Source organism: Trachurus japonicus, chromosome 5, assembly GCF_045865225.1.
Source record: "Trachurus japonicus isolate A0001 chromosome 5, Traja_1.0".
NCBI classification, from domain to species: domain Eukaryota; kingdom Metazoa; phylum Chordata; class Actinopteri; order Carangiformes; family Carangidae; genus Trachurus; species Trachurus japonicus.
Genome location: NC_140911.1, coordinates 2,077,711 through 2,096,304, shown reverse-complemented (window position 1 = coordinate 2,096,304; position 18,594 = coordinate 2,077,711). Strand labels below are relative to the sequence as shown.

Below are 18,594 nucleotides of genomic sequence, written 5' to 3'. Positions count from 1 at the left end.
ATAGCACATGCAGATGTACAGACAGACAGACAGATGTGTGGACAGATGGAGACAAAGGAGAAAAGCACGTCACCGCAGCGGAGGCATAAAAACATTTCCTAATATGAGACGACAAGACACCGAAAACACAAAACCACAGACGCAACAAAGTTCTCCTGGTTTACACAGGAACAAAGACGAGAGCTGAAGCTGAAGCTGAGAGATTTACAGTCTGAGCAGCAGCGTATACATCTGAGTCCAGGGAACACAAAGAGTTTTATCCTCCAGTTCCCAGCGCTCTCTGCTCGGTACCAGTGGCTCTGCAGTGACTCAGCCTTCGTTCAAACAACACGGGGCCAACAGAAGTGACACCATATGGGTATTACTCACGATACACAGATGCTGTGTGTGTATAATGAGTGTGTAGGTGTGCTAGAAATGTTCCCTAAAACAGAATTAAACACTAACATGTGTTGGTTTTTTTCAGAGGAGACAAACAGCAGAGAGACGAATGTCGACCAGCTTCTCCTCCATCTCTGCTTTCTGTTTCCCTCCACTTCCTGTCTCTACACAGGGCAGGACACAGCAGGAACAACCACAAAGAAAATATGGCTTTTTACTGCTGTTTCTTATTTAAAGACGTACAAAGGAACCCAGATAAAGATACAGTATATGCTGTGTCTCAATTCAAACTATTGTTGAGTGTGTAAGTGCATTCAAACAAAACTCAAACGCACTTACACACTCAACAATAGTTAGTGTAAGTTCAAATGGAGACACAGCAGCATCTTTATCTGGGTTCCTTTGTACGTTATTAAATAAGAAACAGCAGTAAAAAGCCATATTTTCTTTGCGGTTTGTTCCTGCTGTGTCCTGCCCTGCGTAGAGACAGGAAGTGGAGGGAAAAAGAAAGCAGAGATGGAGATGGAGGAGAAGCTGGTCCATCAGAACACACTGAACTGTAAGAACCTGGATGGTTTCACTCATAACGGTCAGAAAGTTGAGTGTGGAGCGATGGACACTTCCCTCCCTCAATGATCGCCGTCTGGGCTACGTAGATGAACATAAAACATACATAAGCCTCGTTTCCACTGTCAGTACGGTACGGGTCGGTACGGAACGGTACGGGTACGGTTCGGGTCGGATATGGTCAGCTTTGCGTTTCCACTGGGTAAGGGGACCTTCAGGGGCGGGCGGAGTGCGTGTCGAAGCGTCACTACGTTGACTAAAGGCCTCCACACACCGCCCCGACGACTGCCGACCAGAGCGACTGATATAACAGAGTGGCGATAGGACTCCCATAGAAATACAGAGGCAGCCCTGCTCACTTTTCATTCAAACAAACTAATAACGCGACTGCCACAGTTGTTAAATTTCATCAATGAATCTAACACTAATCTCCTAAAAAGAATTTAACCAGCCAGCGGTAAACCTCTAAAAGCGTGCGGATACGTTACTTGGCTCGTTTCCTCCCCTGGGAGGAAGACGTAGCAGCTTTACTGCTATGGCTCGGTTGCTGCGGAATGGCTAATTTCTGTTAGCCCGTCTATGGTGTTTTACATTATACATTAGCATTAAGCTAGCGGACATTATATGCTTAGTTGTGACATTGGCTGTGTGTTTTGAACGTTGTTTCAAACTATGTGGGTTTGATTGAACATCTTTGATGCTTAAATAAATGTTGCTTTACTCTTCTTTTTATTTCATGTGCCATTTTTACTGTAGGGCAGGCTAGGCTACTATAGCCACTGGCTCGCGGTCAGCCTCCTGTCTCATTCATGTCACCATTTGGCTTCTCGATGAAACACAACGGCGACGGCTCGCAACTGGTCGACCGGACAAAGACTGTGGTCGATGTTTCACGGATGCGCGGTGCGTTGCTAGAAACGCATCAAACACATTAACGCGTAAATGTTGGCATCACCCCGATATGTCAGTCACTGGTGCAAGGAAAGAGACAAGTTGTGTGCAACAACTTATCCTGCTGCTTTTAAGCCTCTTGACATGAAACATCACGTAACCACCTGCATCGAGCCTAAATTAACTGTGTAAACCAACATGAATGTTAGTTTCTTGTTTTATAATAGTTACCAGTTGTCAAGTGCAAGTTGTTTTCCTCTAGAATTAATTAATGGTATTATAACACTTCTAATGCGTTATTTTATTTTATTTTTTTTTTACTTTTATAACAGAAGATGATTTTTAGTTTTACATTCAATTAGTGTCTGTTGTACTGAACCTGCACTGAACCGTGATTTGTGTGTACATGTGTTGTGTTTTACACCCATAATATATAATATATAATATGTAAATCAACATACTGGTGGGCCTACTGTATGTTTTCCACCCGTAAGAGGAGCTGGCTGATGCGGCGGCGTTATCTCCAACTCACAATAAACAGGTGGTCACACAAGCAAAAATAAAAGCACATTAAGTTCATTATCACTAATAGAAATAAAACAAAACCAGTCGGTAGATGTGTTGACGGGCGACAGCAGCGTCCAAAAAAGACGTTGGCGACCGTTGAGATCATTAGGTCCAGTAAGTTCACAACCGCAACTGACTGTCTGAATTCACGCACCACAAAAGTAAGAACAAGGTGTAGATAAAGGTAAACTACAGGATTCCCATGGAGACACAGCTGTGTCTAGGTGTTGGATCCCACCTACCTATCTTGAACCTGGCGGTGGCCACCGGCCCCTCGGTGTTGGCGTCGTACAGTGGGATGATGGTGACGATGTACTCGGTGTCGGGCTGCAGTCTGGACAGAGAGTGAAACTCACTGTCACCGGGAACCTCCACCGTCTCAACATCTCGACCTGCGTCAACAGAAAAGTAAAAAACAACTAGAATATTTGTGCAGCTCAGGAGAGAAAAGTCACACTTTGCCACTGGATCGATCCAAGAGATCTTTATGTGCCCAGTTGAGGGCTGGATTCTCCCTCTGGCAGTAGAAGTAGGTTGGTTTTACTCAGACTATGCACATGATGTAATCTAAATGTAATTGAGGATGAACTGCATTTTGTGTTTCATTGTCCGTTATATGACGAAGCCAGAACAGGAAGTTTTTGTTTCAGAAAATGCAAAATGTGAAACCTGAGTTGTTTTGGGCTGATGATGATGATGAGGTAAAGTTGGAATGGTTCTTCAGAAAAGAAGTCTTTACTAGAGCTACTTTCATGAAAAGTGCCTGGACACTAAGAAAAAGTGAATTATTTATGTGAATTCCATGTGGTTTCTGTTTTTGTTTGGTTTTGTCTGTGCTCTGATGATGTTGTTTGGTGTCTAAATATGATGATAATGTGTCTTATAAGTCCTTATAGGCTGGGCGCCTTAATTGGTGCATGACACGTAAATAAACATAAATTCATTCATTCATTAATTCATTCACAGACATAGTTTGTGTGTTTGCTGTTGTTGGTTTGTGTGTTTGCTGTGGTTCTGACCGGTGAAGGGTCCCCAGACCAGCCGGTAGGCCCGAGCTCCGCTGACTCCTCGCCACCGCAGACGGACGCTTCCCTCCGACTCCGTCTCCACCGACAGCTGAGTCACTGCCTCCAGACGCACTGACACACGGGAAAACATCAAGATTACAAACATTTTCATATGTTTACAATGTTTTGCTGTTCTGTTAGGTCATGCATGATAAATGCTGACAAAGTTAGACTGTCAGACTTCCTTGATTTTAAACTTTGGCGGCTCTGCCTCTCGTCTTTTTGCCACTCAGTGAGTGTTCTGCAGTGACTTCTGAGTACCGTGACTTTGACGGTCCTGTACTGCAGGTTTTGTATCAAATAACGAAAAAAGACATTCTATGTAACAATTTATGCTCAGCAGCCGTGGGCACCCCCATATAGTGAGAATGGTATGGTCTTGGTTAGATTAGACTACGAGGTTCATAGTCGAATCAGACCCCTCCGAATCGAATCGTCGAATAGTCGACTTTTGGAGGTCAGCCCTAGTTTATACCAATTATACTGAACCCTGTTATAAACCAATAGGAGACAATATCATTATACAGTTTGATGAGATTATCACATTTACAAAAATGTATTATTTTTCACATGGGAACGTGATAACAGCCGTGTATAAAGTGAGACGTAACATAAATATCAGATTGATTTGCTGTTCAACATTACTCTGATTTTCTTTTATACTTTCTGTTTGTTCTCTTGTGTTGTATCATAAAATGTTTCTACCTCCAGTGTGTTTTTATCTTCATCCATAACGTCCTGTCAGCTTTAGCTTTACGACCAATGACGTGTGACTATCTAATGTTGACAACGGATGATTTTTTTGTTTAAATTTTTCAAGTTCCAAAGCTGCATCTTTGATCCGTAGGAAAAAGCTCAGACTATGGACATTTATTTGCAAGTGAATATGGACATTCGTTTCTTTTTCCTTTTTTTGACTGTGAAAGTCTACATCGAAAACAAAATTTAAAAAAAATAATAATAATTTGGAAGTAACATCTACACTACACGAACTGAAGTCTCTCACTCAATAAAAGAGAAGTTAAGTAATTTTTACTCTTTACATCTTTTTTTTTAAATTGTGTGCACTTAAAGTATCTTTACACTTTTATGTTTATACTCTGAGTGTCGTCTGCACAAGAATTCCCATGAACCTTCACAAATGTAAAAATGGCAAATAATCTTTATCTTTATCTTATCTTTTTCTTTATCATAATCAGCTGACTTCTTTTTTTAATGGTGCAAAAAGTTTGTGGTGTATGTGTGTGCGGCTTAATGTTATAATCGTTAATAATCGAAAATCTGTTGGTAATCAAATCGACACCTCAGTGATTGTAATCGAACGGGGAATCCTAGTACCAAACATCTGCTTGTACAGATGTGTAACGTCGTGTCTGGTGGACTCACATGTGCGGGCGTTGAGGACGGATGGAGATGCAGAGTTTCGGGGGAACAGCGGGTAGAGGCTGACGACGTATTCTGTGTCCGGCTGCAGCGACTCCAAGGTGACGGATGTGGATTCTGCAGACAGAGACTGTTCCAGCAGCTGGGCGGCCGGCTGGCCTGCTCGTCCAACCACACGACACACATGGAGAGGAAGAGCAACAACAGACCAGTTAGTTCACAAACAGCAACTAAAGATCACACTCTAGAGCAGCGGTTCTCAAAGTGGGGTTCGGGGACCCACAGGGGTCCTTCAGAGGGTTCAAGGGGGTCCCCAACTTCTTCTCAAAATTTTACCACTTTTTTCTACAATTTTAAAAACTTTTTTCTCGAAATTTTCTCATTTTTTTCTAGAATTTTAAAACTTTTTTTTCTTGACATTAAGAAAAAAATGATTTTGAAAAATTGCATCAATTTTTAGATTTTTTTTTGATACATTTCACCATTTTTTAAAACATTTTTTAAACATTTTTTTAGAGAATTTTTTTTTTCTAGAATTTCAAAAACATTTTTCTCAAAACTTTCAAATTTTTTCTAGAATTTCAAAAACATTTTTCTTGACATTTTTAAATGTTTTTTTTTTGAGAAACCGCATCACTGTTTTTCAGAACTTTTTTTTTTTTTGATAAATTTCACAATTTTTAAGATTTTTAAAACATTTTTTTAGCGAAATTTTAAAGATTTTTTTCTATCTGAAGAAAAAGATCTCCGCACACTTGGATCTATGCAATTTCACTTTATTGAAGGCTAAGCTTTCGGTCTCAGGCGACCTTCATCAGAGCAATACCCATTTTTTTCTAGAAATTTTTTAACTTTCTTTTTGTGAAATGTTGCCACTTTTTTTCTAGAAATTTCACAAAAATTCCTGCCAATGGCCCTAATTTGAACATACATTTACTAAGAAAGTAACGTTATTCAGTCTCAGAACAAATATCTGTGTATTTCTGGTATTTGTTGTATTTGTATTTTGTCCAATGAGGTCCATGGTCTAATTTGTGTCAGTTTAGGGTCCTCCTAGATGTAAAAAGTTTCATAACCACTGCTCTAACGCACGTTCAGTCAGCAAACACAGTGGCTGACAACAAGATGTAAAAAAAAAAAAGTGCCTAAAGGACTGTGGATTTATGGCAGCAGCCTGTAAACTACTGTCATTAAAATACAAGAGCTTGATAAGTCCTGAGCTTTCTGAGAGAGACTGTCAGACACTGAAACACGTAGAAACATCGCCCCCCCTCATTACAGGATAGACCTCATTTGAATATTCCCACACTCACACACACACATGCCAGCCGAGTCAGAAGAGCAGCTCCATGTGAGACTGGCACTCCTACTACATCTACATGTTTGGTGGGAGAAAGTATTTATATAAGCCCTCAAGGACCATTTGTCTTCTCTGAATCATCACGGTATAAACACCCAGACATCTCCTAGCCACACCCTGTCTCTCTAGAAACGTAAAGGACAACATAACTGTGGATCGAAGTAAAGGTTTTCTCTGTCAATCTAATTTCACGGCTGGTGATGAAAAATGTGTTTGATATTTCAGGTCATGATTGGGCAATAAACAGCTCAAACTGACAGCCACAGCCTGAGGGAGTTGAGGTTTTTAGAAAAGTTCATGCTCCTCATACTCAGCTGCTCCGACTGCTACACATTCTCAACATGTTTCCAACTTGCCACCAACAGGACGACTGTTACTCTCTCTGCTCTGTCTTCTCCTCCTCCTCCTCCTTTATTCTGAGTGCAATCCTTCATTCTGCTATGATGATAATACTAAGTCTTGTAACAGGGTTTATACAGGAATCTTGAAGTTAATTTTAACACCTTTTTAAGACTTTTTCAAGACCTTATCAATATTTTTTAACACCTCACCGTCACTTCAAGCTGTAACCATTTACATCAATGACACTTTTAACTTAAAGCAGATATCAGTGGAATGTTTTTGTTAATATAAGTCCTAAATAGTCCTATTTTCCGTCAGCAATCACTTACATGAAGTATTTCAGCCTAAACACGAGTCTCTCCGTCACTCTGCTCTGCTGTAACCCGAGGAGAAAATTTTCCTTGTGGGATACAAGTGTTATCCAATGAGGGGAGAGAACGGCATGAAGGGCTGTGTGTGCAGCCAAGGGATGCGCGTGAATGTGGTGACGTAGCACGAGGACCAATTGATGCCTGACAAGGGCGGGGGCTGCTAACTCATGGTGCGTTCAAGGAAACTCGTATGTGTTTTTCCTTCCTGTGAAGTCATACCAGTTCGATCTGGTACGAGTTCACGGGTCGGAAGTTACGAGTGGCCGTTATAGGGAACTTTCACAGACAACAGGACGGTAAAAACACGAGCTACGGGTTACCTGGAACGCTACCAAGTCGTAGTTGTGACTTGAAGCTGTAACTTACGGTTTCAAAAGCCTGCCTTGAACACAGCATTAGCCGAAACGGCCGTGCCGATGATATCTGCTTTAACAGTTTTAGTTTGTGATAAAGACTCTAGACCACTATGATGATTATTAAAAATAGGCTGGGATAATAAATCAAAGGCAAAGTTTATGAAAAATTATTGATTTTGTTTCTAGTAGGGCTGTAGCCGGTATCCGAGTACTCGAGTATTCGAGTACCATTTCGCTACTCGGATACCTTCAAAATTTAAGACTTTATAATGTCGTGAAAATACTTTTTAATACTTTTTAATTAAGGGTCTTAATTTTCCAAAAATTGACTTATCACCTTTTAATACTTTTCAAGACCCCGCGGATACCCTGTGTAACTAGTATCTTGTAACTTGTCCTTCATATTTACACAGGTTTTGGAGCTGCTCCAAGCTGACGACAGACTGGACTTCGGTGTTTAAAACCCTCTCTGAGGTCCTGGAGGTGTTTACAGCCCCCTGACCCCCCTGACCCATCACAGCCCCTTTTTGGAGTCTGTTGTTTACAGTTTACACAATTCCCAATGTGACTTTCTGGCTTTCTGTACGTTGCTTTCCCGCAGCCTAATCCTCTGAAATGGAAAGATGCCATTGCTTCATCCCACACACTATAGATCAAGGGACTTTATTTTATATGAAACATGCACTTGGAGGTTCATCTGGAAAATTTTATAAGATTTGGCAGCAACTTTTCATGAAACAGCTGCATGAAACAATGTAATTAGGAAAACCACTGGCTTCATTTTATTCAGGTGACAACTCGTATGTACAGTATGTACTGTACTTTTCTAATGTTTTTCCTTTGTTTGTTTGCTTTTTGTAACATTTTCTCTCTCTTATCATGTGTATTATGTCCTCTTTTACAATATACAAATTCAACTCGGGGATGTATTTTCCTAACATTTTAGGTCTAACAGAAGGAATCTGAAGGTTTTCAGTTTAATGTCTCCTGTTTTGCGGTAGTTGTGTCTGTCCCCGCGTCGCCACGGCAGCGATGAATAGGAGCGGATTGAAGTTCTGCTGCTTTCCATCCCTCAAAGCCACAGACAGCGTCAGATGGAGACTCAAACATGAACCCAGAAGTTTATTTACTTCAAGCAAGCCGACATGTTTGTAAAACTAGATCTAATTCAAAGTCTGGCAGAGTCAAGACCCAAGTTGACGCTCGGTGTGTTCAGGTGCAGTCGGAAGATCCCGTTTGTGTCATAAACACAGGAATATCAACTCTGGACTTACTTCAAGTGTACATTTTTTTCCACAGACAGCGTCAGATGGCTACTAAACATGCGCCGAGAAGTTTTTTTTACTTCAAGCAAGTTGAATTTGCCCGGTGTTGTCCTTTAACATACATTGTCTTATTTGTATTGTTATGATTTATTCATTTACTTTTTGGGGTTGTGATTCTGTCCTGAGTGTTTCTGTACGTCTATGTCGTGAAAAAAGCTCAATCAACTAAGTTAAAAACCAAAAAAATAATAATAATACTACTAGGTCTCAGTTTTCTGTAAAGAGAATAGAAGAGTTACACCAACACAAACGCACAGTTCAGGTGAGATGCGTGCTCAACAATGTGTGTGTCTGACCTCTGAGCCCGTAGGTGAGTCTGTAGCCCTGCACCGGAGAGGACGGCTGGTCCCAGCCCACGGTCAGAGAGAAGAACCCGGCCTGGACCAGACGGAGACTGGACACACCTGGTAGGGACCCTGAGAGGAGGAGGAGTCACGATTACTTGTTTTCACAATTAATCGTGGTATTACAAAAATTTGATGTTGGAAGATTATTGGCAGATGTGCGCAAAAATATGGGTAAATGCACAGATACTGGTCCATTTAACTAACGTAACACTGAATGGTTAGGAATTTAAATGTTAGTGTGTCATTTTTAATTAAAAAAAAAAGCAAAACAAAACAAAAAACGATTAAAATAAATGCAAACATTTGGTATAGATGACAATTTATGACCTGTATATATTCAAACACTTCCCCTGGGGATTAAGAATTGGTCATATATTAAAGCAGAAGTAAGTGGTCCGGTCGTTTTCGCTAATGCTGGCAGGCTTTTGAAATCGTAAATTACAGCTTCAAGTCACAACTTACGACTTTGTAGCGTTCCAGGCAACCCACTCGTGTTTCTCCGACCTGTTTTACCTGTGAAAGTCACTATAACGGCCACTCGTAACTTCTGACCCGTGAACTTGTACCAGATCGAACTGGTACCACTTCACGGTCGGAAAAATACGAGTTTCCTTGAACGCACCATAACAGTCCTCGTCCCTACGTCGCCACATTCACGGCGTTCCTTGGCTGCACACACAGCCCTGCATGCCGTTCTCTCTCCTCATTGGATAAAAACTGTAGGATACAAGGAAAGTTTTCTCCTGGGCTCAGAGCAGAGCAGAGTGACTGACAGACCCGTGTTTCAGACCAAACACTCTATAGAAGTGATTGCTGTCGGAAGATATAACTGTTTAAGACTTAGATTAACACAAATATATCACTTACTTCTGCTTTAATAGATACTTGAAATATTTTGTGTAAACATGAGTAATTATATTTTGACTAGGCAAAATTTGATTTTACACATTCATAGTGTTGTGAAATTAATTAATGCATAATAATCGTGATAATCGTAGTACCGTGATTATTTCTCTGACAATAATCGTACCAAGAAAATGTATAATTGTGACATCCCTACCTGGGATACATTCAAAATAAACGGCTCACGCCCATTTGACTGCTTGTGTTCCTACTGGGGTCAGCCCTATGTTCCCACTGCCCTATGTTCCCACTGCCCTATGTTCCCACTGCCCTATGTTCCCACTGCCCTATGTTCCCACTGCCCTATGTTCCCACAGTCCTATGTTCCCTCATTTCTAAGATTTTTCTTATTTCTAAGAATTTTCGGTAACACTTTACTTGAATAGGTATTCAAAAGATTGACATAACACTGTCATAACCATGACATAACAGCTGTCATAAACATCAATGAATACTTATGACAGCTGTGGTTAAGTGTCATTCGGTAAGTTATGTCACTTTTGATGCAAAGTTGACATTGTTTGAGATGTCCTTGTTATGAGAACTTGACATCATTTTTAAAGTTTAACAATTAGTTCTGCTATGACAGTTTAAATTGTCTTTATGTCAAGTTGTCAGAACAAAAACATCTCAAACAATGTCAACTTTGCATCAAAAGTGACATAACTTACCGAATGACACTTAACCACAGCTGTCATAAGTATTCATTGATGTTTATGACAGCTGTTATGTCAATCTTATGAATACCTATTCAAGTAAAGTGTTACCGAATTTTCTCAAAATGAAACTCTAAGTCAAGTCATTTTTATTTTTATACCGCATTTAAAGGGATGATTCAGAGTAATTTCAACCTAGGGTCCTTTGCACCATGACCTTGAGCCAAACCCCCCCCCCCCCAGAAGCTTGTTTTCCCTTGCTCCAACAGTGGTCGAGTTACCACTATTAACTGAATGGTGCTAACGTTACCAAGCAGCTATCTTAAATTACCCCAATAATGTCCGGGATTCCTGGTGTACTTACTGTACAAACTTTCTAATGCTTCGTTTACTACTACTAACACTATTTGTACTACTGTAGAAGTTTGTTGTCTAAATTGCACTAACTCATGGAGGTGAGTTTAATTTCGGTATAAGGGTTCGTCACTCAACCCTACGGTATGCTGGAGTAGCGGTGTTGGAAGGGGTCAGCCCAGATTCCCAGATTTAGCTAAAAGCTACATTACATCTGTAGTCAATTGCTACTGGATAACAGGTTGGGTGTAGTTGACAACCATATTGGGAGAAATGGGGATAAAATCTGATAACCGATACAAACTCAGTTTCCTCCCTACATCCATTTCCCTTTTAAATAAACCTGCTAAATCTTAATTGGGTTGTTATCCCTATTTTTCATCTCTTGAGATTGTACCTTTTTTTTTTTTTTTTTAAATCCTTTTATTGCGCTAGACACTCCAGCACTTTATTTGAGTTTTTAATAGTCTCTCATCAGTATTTTTCATCTACCATATTTATATTTATCTGTGCGAATGTGAGAATCATGTGTATGCAAGAACTGTGTGAGGAATGTCGAATGTACTGGTTTTTTATCTGTTTTGTGTATTTATGTAATTGCAGCAACTTGTGGCACATGACTGTCCATGACAAATTTCCCTGCGGGGATAATAAAGTTTATATTGATTGATATTGACTGATGCAAATTGATGATAAAGGAAATGTGGGAACATAGGGCCTCATTTTGGAAAGGAAAAAAAAACCCTTAGAAATGATGAGGGAACATAGGGCTGAGGGAACATAGGGCTGAGGGAACATAGGCACGCTCCCTTTTTTTTACTCACTGGTTCGTTGCTTGGCAGAAGAAGATTCTCCGACGCTGTTGGGGTACTGGGCGATGACGGTGACCAGGTAGTCTGTCCCCGACCGCAGCTCTCGTGCAGTGAAGGACCTCTGAGTGGCGGAGACGGTCTCCTGCAGGTACAGACACACACAGGTCATCTCAGACAACATTCATGCCTTCAACATGTCTTTGCAGAGCGAATGACTTTAAACAGACGACTGGGCCGTGCCGCCATTCTTCTCTTCTCTTCTCTCTCATCTTGTCTGCAAAGGCTATACACGGAGGGGAATTTCACTTTTTGCGCTGCCAAACTTTAATCTCTACAGCATCAACATGAAGAAGATCCGCCCATGAGACAAGTTTATACTCAGCCTGGAGGCATGTGTTTCACCGCACAGAGCACGATTTACCTTGGCTCCAGAAACTGCAATTAACTACTAGAATGTAGGTCAGGTAAAAGTGTAAACACAATATACTTCAACACCAGTTTTGTGTCCCAAATCGTGCACTTCTGCACTTACACTTAATATTTTGAGTAACATAAGTGCGTTCACACTGAGCAGTGTGCGAAAATGTAGTGCGCTATGCACACTCAATTGGCGCACTCAAACAGCCAGAAAATTGAGTGTGGATCGTTGGACACTTTCCATACTTAAAGCAGAAGTAAGGTGAATGTTTGTGTTAATATAAGTCTTAAATAGTTCTATCTTCCGACAGCAATCACTTCTATAGAGTGTTTGGTCTGAAACACGGGTCTGTCAGTCACTCTGCTCTGCTCTGAGCCCAGGAGAAAACATTTCTCGTATCCTACAACCTTTATCCAATGAGGAGAGAGAACGGCATAAAGGGGCAGTCCTCTCTGTGTGTGCAGCCAAGGGATGCGCCTGAATGTGGTGACGTAGGGACGAGGACCAATAGATCCATGACGAGGGCGGGGGCTGCTAACTCCATCGGCTGACAAGAACGACCAGATCGCTTACTTCTGCTTTAACGGCCGCCATCTTAGTGACGTAGCGGAGGAAAGTCACTACTTTTCAAATGGCGGCAGTTGTTTTGAGCAGCGACGGAGCTGACACCGGCGTGAATGTCTTTAAACACTCATAACAACACAACAATAGGTCGGCGATAGGGCTCCAACGGCCGGTTGTAATCAGAATTTTTAAAAATAGAAGAAGAAGCTGTGGAGTCTTTTCCGGTAAGTGCGCAGCGGCAGTGTTTGATTTGAGATGGTACAACCCTGTCGAAATTTGTGCACTGCGCAAGTAAGTGCACTGCCTTAAGGCCCCCACATACTCGGGCGTACATGACTCCGCGGGTACTCGAGGCAGACTCAGTGCAGACCGTCCGCCAAACCCGTCCGCACAAAGCTCAATATTTACGACCACGCGGACTCCACGTACGCGTACTCGGTGTCACACAATAGACTACTCGGCAGGAAATCTTCACATCGACCTGTTTTTAATGTGACACCGTACGCCCGACTATGAAACCTCAAACATCCGCGGACAGTGCGCACGGAGTGCCGCGCTGCTCACAGTACGCGCACAGTACGAGTATGTGGGGGCCTTTGCCTTTACAGTGTACTGTAAAGCAGTGGTTCTCAATCTATTTCAGTGAAGTACCCCCTGTGAAATATTTTTTCAGCCAAGTACCCCCTACCCAGCGCAAAGCATTTTTGGACCAAAAGACGTAAAACACAGCAATGTGTCATCAGTGTCTGCTTTATTTTACTTTAAAACTGTGTAAAACATTGGTTATAGTGGCCTCTTTTAAACCATTTGGAAATAAAAAATATATAGAAATACAGACTAAAAAACAATCAACTTGATTATAAAGATTTTTGCACATGAGAATAATCATCAGTCTAAAATGCTATCTAATAAATATCTGTTCTCAAAATGAATTCATGATATCAATTATAGATACACATTTCTTCACACACAATAAAAGTCCAGACAGTAGGGCTACTGCTTTGCAAGTCAGTTGTCCTGCAACACGGTGGCATGGGGGGGCTGTGCTCAGTCAGAGGTGTGGCTTCAGATCATAACAACAGGTTGAGAGCCAGAGGACTTCTCTCTGTCTGTGTTAACTGAGGCAGTGAATCACACCTGCATTAGTGGCCTTGACTTTATGAAGTTGGTCACTTTGATGCTGTCGTTTACAATCTCATGTAACACCAACCTGAATTCATAAAGTTTCCTCATGAAGCAGTCAGGAGGCTCACCGACATGACGTGCATGTTTTGTGTTGAGATGCGTCTGGAGATGAGCAGCTTCATGCCACTGTTTGCTAACTTCTCCCCACAGAAAAAAACAAAACATGATGCCTAGGGTGGGTTGCAACTCGTGGACGTTACAAACTACACATCAACCATGACTCTGTTGTTTGATTGACAGGCGATGCCGTGCGGCAAATGCCAGGTTGGGTTAAACCATCTGGTGGGGGGGGGGCTCAGGTTTTTTTTAGGATAATTAATTAAGTAGCCCACTAAATATAAGATTTAGTTTATGAATTTAGACGTATATTTTATTGAAATATCCGTTATATAATTATTTTAATGGATTTTGGAATTTATATATTTTTTAATATATATATTTAAAATCTCACGTACCCCCTGGAGTGCCTTCACGCACTCCCATTTGAGAAACACTGCACTAAGGGAACCACAGACCACAGGACTCACCTGTCGCAGCTCGGCTGTGATCGGCTGACCCAGGCCAGAGAGAGGAACGTACTGGACCGCATAACCACTGACCGGACCCCCGGCTGCCGACCAGCGAAACCTCAGAGAGTCAGACGTCTGGCCGGTGAACTGGATGTTAGACGGACCAGAAAACGCCTCTGAGAGGAGGAGGAGAGGAGGAGGAGGAGGAGGAGAGAGGAAAGGTGGGGAGGGGAGGGGAGGGGAGGGGAGGAGAGAGGAGAGGAGGAGGAGAGGAGAGGAGAGGAGAAGAGAAGAGAGGAGAGCAGAGGAGAGGAGGAGAGGAGAGGAGAAGAGAGGAGAGGAGAAGAGAGGAGAGGAGAGGAGAGGAGAAGAGAGGAGAGGGGAGCAGAGGAGAGGAGAGGAGAGGAGAGGAGAGGAGAGGAGAGGAGAGGGGAGCAGAGGAGAGGAGAGGAGAGGAGAGGAGAGGAGAGGAGAGGAGGAGGAGAGGAGAAGAGAGGAGAGGAGAGGAGAGGAGAAGAGAGGAGAGGGGAGCAGAGGAGAGGAGAGGAGAGGAGAGGAGAGGAGAGGAGGAGGAGAGGAGAAGAGAGGAGAGGAGAGGAGAGGAGAAGAGAGGAGAGGGGAGCAGAGGAGAGGAGAGGAGAGGAGAGGAGAAGAGAGGAGAGGAGAGGAGAGGAGAAGAGAGGAGAGGGGAGCAGAGGAGAGGAGAGGAGAGGAGAGGAGAGGAGAGGAGAGGGGAGCAGAGGAGAGGAGAGGAGAGGAGAGGAGAGGAGAGGAGGAGGAGAGGAGAGGAGAGGAGAGGAGAGGAGAGGAGAGGAGAGGAGAGGAGAGGAGAGGAGAGGAGAGGAGAGGAGAGAGGAGAGGAGAGGAGAGGAGAAGAGAGGAGAGGGGAGCAGAGGAGAGGAGAGGAGAGGAGAGGAGAGGAGAGGAGAGGAGAAGAGAGGAGAGGAGAGGAGAGGAGGAGGAGAGGAGAGGAGAGGAGAGGAGAGGAGAAGAGAGGAGAGGAGAGGAGAGGAGGAGGAGAGGAGAGGAGAGGAGAGGAGAGGAGAGGAGGAGAAGAGAAGAGGAGAGGAGAAGAGAGGAGAGGAGAGGAGGAGAGAGGAGAGGAGAGCAGAGGAGAGGAGGAGAGGAGAGGAGAGGAGGAGAGAGGAGAGGAGAGCAGAGGAGAGGAGGAGAGGAGAGGAGAGGAGAGGAGAGGAGAGGAGAGGAGAGGAGAGGAGAGGAGAGGAGAGGAGAGGAGAGGAGAGGAGAGGAGAGGAGAGGAGAGGAGGAGGAGAGGAGGAGGAGAGGAGAGGAGAGGAGAGGAGAAAAGAGAAGAAAAGAAAAGAGAAGTAGAGGGAGATGAATAAAATTAAATGCAGTTTTTCAGGATTAAATACCAGTATATTTGTGTACAGCTGTTGCCATGCCTACAGCTGCGTTGCCATGCCTACCATCACTGGCGTAGACCCCTCCCGCCTTGGAACACACTCTGGGACTGACGAGAGGAAGGAGTGTGTTGAGCAGCTTGAACTCCCCGACGAAGGAGGTGAAGTCGCTGCTGGGCTGAGAGGAGATCAGAGCCAGTTCATTCCTGTCTGCACTCTTTATGCCTGACAACAACACAACAACACAACAACACAACACACCAGGGTTAACGAAAACACACAGTGGTGTCACCAACAACCACACCAGAGGTTAAAAACTGCACACGGGACGGGACACCTACCGACTGCAAACACGTGGACTCCTTGACTACGCAGCTTCTGTGCCGGTTCTTGAACTCTGTCCTGAGACTTTCCATCTGTGATCAGGATCGTGATCTGAGAGAGGAGGAGGAGGAGAAATGAGAAAACACAGTAAACAGTGACTCCCAGCTTTCCTCTGTAAATTTAAACCATTTAAATTCTCAAAGTGGACTAGAATTCTAGATTCTAGAGTTTCAAAAACTTTTTCCTTGATATTTTACTACTTTTTTCTAGAATTTTTCATCTTTTAATTTGAGAAATTTTACCACTTTTTTCTTGACATTTTTAAACGTTTTTTATTTAAGAAATTGTTTCACATTTTTCTAGAGTTTTTACTTAATTTTTTTTTTTTTAGAAATCAAATGTTTTTTCTAGAACTTTTAAAACTTTTTTTGATAAATTTCAGTTTTTACGTTTTCAAGAAATTTCACTAAAAGTTTTCAAAAAATTCACACCAATATGGCCCTAATTTGAACGTACATTTACCTAGAGAGTAACGTTATTCAGTCTCAGAACAAATATTTGTGTATTTCTGACGTTTGTTTCAAAATTTTATCCAATGGGGGTCCGTTGTCTAATTTGTGTCAATTTAATTTATTTTTTCTTAATGTAAAAAAGTTTCAGAACCACTGGTCTAAGGCACCGTCAGACTTTTACAGACTCTTGTTGTTCACTTGCAGAAATGTTATAAATAAAATATAATAATAAATGGAAAAGGACTTTGGAAAATACCAATTTAGTACTTTTGTACTGACAAGTTTGTTTGAAAATGCCTTTTCCAAACAAAACAAAAAAAAAGAGAAAACCAGGCAGGTGTTTGATGCCTTGTATTATGAGTTGGGACCCTGTTTGTACTGTTGATGAAGTTGTTCTGAGCATTATTTGTGGCTATAAGCGGCTTTTCTGATGGCGGTTGTCTCGTGGCTACAAAAACAGCCCTGTTTTTCTATCTGGCTGTTTGTGCTGAAGTCGGGGGTCACGGTGCGTTAGACCATGGATTCAATTTACAGAGGAATATCCCTTTAATGTTTGTTCCAACACCGAGTCAGTAGTCAGACGGTCCCGACAGAGAATCCACTTGTTGTGGAGGATTAACTCCTGTGGCGTCTCAAAACCCACTCTGTGTTGTGTGTACTTGTCCTACATTCAGAGCCTCTTTACTTTCTCTTTCATCTGCTGGTTCAACCGTTTGACAGTGAAGGACAGAAACTGTCTAAAAGTGTAAATGTCTGCTCCAAAATGACTGGAACGCAAATGACAGATTTAAAACTGTAAAATGCATCATCAATCATGAACATGTTCTTATCAAAGCATTTGCATTAATGCCATTAGGGCGGCGATACAGGCAGCCTCTTAGGAAGATCAATCAATACTCCAGCTCATTTGTTCCTTCTGCTATCAGGCTTTTGAATGCAGAGAACTGAACCTGAAATTAGTGCAATACAGCAGCCTACAGCAGTAAAAAGTAATATATGGTGCAATAGTGTTTTATACATTTCTATATTTATTATATGCGCATATTTTATCTCTATGTATGTTTTTATGACGGTGAACTGTAGAAACTCAGTTGTCCTTGAGGATAAACAAGGTTTTCTGTATCTGTATCTGTAAATGAAAACACTGCAGAGCGGCTGCTCCTCAAACCTTTGGGACGTCTCGACTGTTTGAAGGGTTGAAGAAGTTGTCAGCGACAAATTTGAGACCGGCACCAGTTCGCGTGTTTCCACCTTTATAGTTGAGATTTTCTACTGCGCCGACCAGCTCTGTGCCGTTCAGGTAGGTGGTGAAGGTGAACTCAACTCTGGAGGAAGACAAATCTACATTAATACATATAAAATAATAATAAGAAGACTTTCTGTTGCTCCATTCAGAGCAGCAGGTAAATGTTAATACTGTTAATCACCTGGACGTGTCACTGTACTGAATGGCCCCAAATCTGATTCCCGTCTCACTGACCGACCCGGCGAAGGGTTTGATGACTCCAGATATGAAACCTTTCACCTGCAGGAAGTTAGCTCGGCCGATACTGGAAGAGCCGTCCACCAGGAACACAATATCTGCTGCTCGCACATTATTACACCTGCCTGCAAAATACAAATGACATATAGACGTACATAAAGACTCACACAGCACACAGACACATCATGATCGGATGAACGGGTTTTGTTGTTTTACCTTGAGCATCGGCCTTTTTCACGAAGGACAGCAGGACGGTCGCAGTAAAAAGCCACCGCAACATCTTCACAACCTGGACATAATAAAAGAAGAGAATATTTTAATAAAGTTTATGATTAAAGGATAATTAGCGTTTTTTTTACAATCTGGACCTTATTAGGGTCCGGGCAGCTAAGCTGCCGGGACACTATTGTATTCCTAGGAATTCTTCTTCTTCTTTCTTCTTCTTCCAAGGAAGTCATACTTCCCATGGGCGAAAACTCACCAAACTTTGCACAAAGGTTCAGTCCCATGCCAGATTCACTCAACTCCAAGGACGGGGGCACAATAAGCGTTT

The 18,594-nt window shown here is 42.3% G+C and overlaps 1 protein-coding gene across 1 annotated transcript in view; it reads right to left on the bottom strand.

Moving 5' to 3' along the window:
- The window catches only part of LOC146986752 (collagen alpha-1(VII) chain-like), a 51,827-nt gene extending 33,489 nt beyond the window's left edge, over nt 1-18,338 (bottom strand). The window contains exons 1-11 of the mRNA XM_085777828.1: nt 18,258-18,338; nt 17,986-18,166; nt 17,727-17,883; nt 16,064-16,157; nt 15,789-15,947; nt 14,377-14,534; nt 11,695-11,824; nt 8,907-9,026; nt 4,860-5,015; nt 3,426-3,545; nt 2,649-2,798 (exon numbers count right to left, since the gene is read on the bottom strand). Coding sequence (XP_085633954.1) covers nt 2,649-2,798; nt 3,426-3,545; nt 4,860-5,015; nt 8,907-9,026; nt 11,695-11,824; nt 14,377-14,534; nt 15,789-15,947; nt 16,064-16,157; nt 17,727-17,883; nt 17,986-18,166; nt 18,258-18,321 — 1,489 coding nt within the window. The 5' untranslated portion in view covers nt 18,322-18,338. The remainder of the gene's footprint in view (nt 1-2,648; nt 2,799-3,425; nt 3,546-4,859; nt 5,016-8,906; nt 9,027-11,694; nt 11,825-14,376; nt 14,535-15,788; nt 15,948-16,063; nt 16,158-17,726; nt 17,884-17,985; nt 18,167-18,257) is intronic.
- Nucleotides 18,339-18,594: the final 256 nt, after the last annotated feature.